This window comes from Parus major, unplaced genomic scaffold (genome assembly GCF_001522545.3).
Source record: "Parus major isolate Abel unplaced genomic scaffold, Parus_major1.1 Scaffold408, whole genome shotgun sequence".
NCBI classification, from domain to species: Eukaryota; Metazoa; Chordata; class Aves; order Passeriformes; family Paridae; genus Parus; species Parus major.
The window spans coordinates 15,984-18,350 of NW_015379317.1; the positions used below are offsets into that span (position 1 = coordinate 15,984).

The following is a 2,367-nucleotide window of genomic DNA, read 5'->3' on the forward strand; positions in this document are numbered from 1 at the left end:
TCCAGCAGGATTTGTATCCCGGGATCCAGCAGGATTTACATGCCGGGATCCAGCAGGATTTTTATCCCAGGATCCAGCAGGATTTGTATCCCGGGATCCAGCAGGATTTGTATCCCAGGATCCAGCAGGATTTGTATCCCGGGATGACTCCAGGAGCGAGCAGCTCTCCCGGATTTCCCCGGTCCCCATTTCACGGAGCACCCACCTCCTCACCCCCTCAGGAAACTCAGATTTTTCTTCTTCCCTTTGCTCCAAAAAGGCTTCAAATCCCAATTCCCCTCCCCGGGCGCCGCCTGGAGCTTCACTCCTCGTTCCACTCCCCATCCCAAACTTCCAGACCGGCTCTGAATTTCCTGCGCTGCGCTCAGCCGGGATAAGGCGCAAAGAGAATTCGGGGAGAGGGGGCGGGAAAAAATTCCCATTTTCCCCTCTGGGCTCCCGGCTTCTCCCGGTGCGAGCAGCCCGTCCCTTACCGGGTTAAGCGGCTGGGAAGTCAGGAGCTGCTGGAGCTGCTGCAGCTGCTGCTCGTGCTGCTGCAGGACGTGCCGCTGCTGCTCCGTCAGGGGACTCAGGCTGGCGACGCTGCGGGAAGGGAGCGGCGCAGCGCCGGTCAGCGCGGCCGCCACCGCTCCCGCACGCTCGGGGCCGGCCCTTCCCTCCCTTCCCGGAGCTAAACTGCGGCTGGAGAGGGCAGGGCCGCCCATCCTCACCTGCTCAGGCTGGTGGAGAGCTGCAGGGCCGGGGGCCCGCTGGCCTGGCTCAGCGCGCTCGGAGGAGGGGCGGGCTGCGCTCCGTTCAGGCTCCCCAGGATCCCGTTGAGGGGCATCTGCTGGGCTCCGGCCAGGCTGCCCAGCAGGCCGTCCACCATGGGCACCGCGGAGAGGCTGTGGCCGGCCCCGGAGCCTCCGGCCAGCCCCCCGCCTGCCAGCCTGGCCAGGCCGTTCACCTGCTGCGCCCCGGGCAGGGGCAGCGAGGCGGGGCTGGGCTGCAGCATGGGCAGGGGCGGGGGCGTGCTGTGGAAGGACAGGGAGGAGCTGCTCCTGCTGGGACAGCCCGAGTGAGGGTCCTGGGGGAGAAACGGACACAGAGCATCGGGCTGGGGCGGCTGGGGAGCCGGGGGTGGGAAGGGAGGGGCTCTGGGTGCGGCTGGCTCGAGTGCGAGGGGGGCCCGGAACTCAGAGCGGGGGGTGCCAGAAGTCACAGGGAGGTCCCAGAAAGTCAGGCGGATCCCTGCTGGATCTCCAGGATCACCTGGCAGCGCTCTCACCTCACGCTCCCGCTCTCAGCTACTCTAGGCAGCCCTCGGGCGCTGCGGGGAGAACCTGATCTCTGAGCCTGGGCTAGCGGGAGTTCCGAGCTGGCTACCGAGCCCTGGCGCTGCCCCTGCCCGAGGCCCTGCCCGGCCGCCGGTGGCCGCAGAGGCCGCAGTACCTCGGAGGACGTGGAGAGCGAGTTCTCGATGCCGAAGCTGTTCTTGCACGGGGGGCTCTTGCTGATGCTCAGGGAGTCACCGGCGCACACTGCGAGGGGAGAGGGAGTCAGGGCCGGACCCTGAGGTGGCCGAGGGACGGATCCCTCCCCGCTGTGACTCCTCGGCCACCCCCGGGGCACAGGGCCACGTCCCCGGGTGCCCGCGGTGCCCTCACCGTTGGCGGGCAGGATGTACTGCGCCTGGCTGCCCGCGCCGTTGCTGCTGGTGACCACGGGGAAGGGCACGGACAGCTGGACATTGAGCAGCTGCAGCCGCTCCTTCTTGGCCGTCAGCGTCATGATCTGCTCCTGCAGCCGCTGGTTCTCCTTCTGCAGCGAGTGCAGCGCCTTCAGCATCTCCACAACTGCGGCGGGACCGAGGGGAAAGGGGAAAACGGCGGGGAAGAGGAAAGGGGATGGCAGGAACCGCAGTCAGAGCCCGGGCCGGGAGGGACCGGCCCCACAGCGCAGCCCCAGCTCCTCCCGCCCGGCTCCGAATCCCAAAATCCCGGCTCCGAATCCCAAAATCCCGGCTCCGAATCCCAAAATCCCGGCTCCCAGGGAGCTGCCCCGCCGCCCCCGGGCCGGCACTCACTGTTGACGCCGGCCTCGCCGTTCCCCTGTTTCTCCAGGAGCTGCTCGATGTTAGGGGTGGCCTGCGGGACATTGTCCAGCTGCCCGCTGCTGCTGCACGACACGGTCTGGTCGAACAGGGTCGGCAGGCTGCTGATGGGGGACCTGCGGGGGCCGGGGGGTCAGGGGGTCCCTGCTCCGCTCCCTCCTCCATCCCTGCTCCATTCCTGCTCCGATCCCGCCTCCATCCCTGCTCCATTCCTGCTCCATTCCTGCTCCGATCCCGCCTTCATCCCTGCTCCATTCCTGCTCCATTCCTGCTCC

The 2,367-nt window shown here is 67.9% G+C and overlaps 1 protein-coding gene across 1 annotated transcript in view; it reads right to left on the reverse strand.

Annotated features, from left to right (window-relative positions):
- Positions 1-2,367, reverse strand: part of LOC107199019 (MLLT6, PHD finger containing) — a 46,105-nt gene that overhangs the window by 13,615 nt on the left and 30,123 nt on the right. Inside the window, exons 8-12 of the mRNA XM_033511641.1 lie at positions 2,066-2,208; positions 1,647-1,835; positions 1,432-1,520; positions 711-1,066; positions 474-582 (exon numbers count right to left, since the gene is read on the reverse strand). Coding sequence (XP_033367532.1) covers positions 474-582; positions 711-1,066; positions 1,432-1,520; positions 1,647-1,835; positions 2,066-2,208 — 886 coding nt within the window. The remainder of the gene's footprint in view (positions 1-473; positions 583-710; positions 1,067-1,431; positions 1,521-1,646; positions 1,836-2,065; positions 2,209-2,367) is intronic.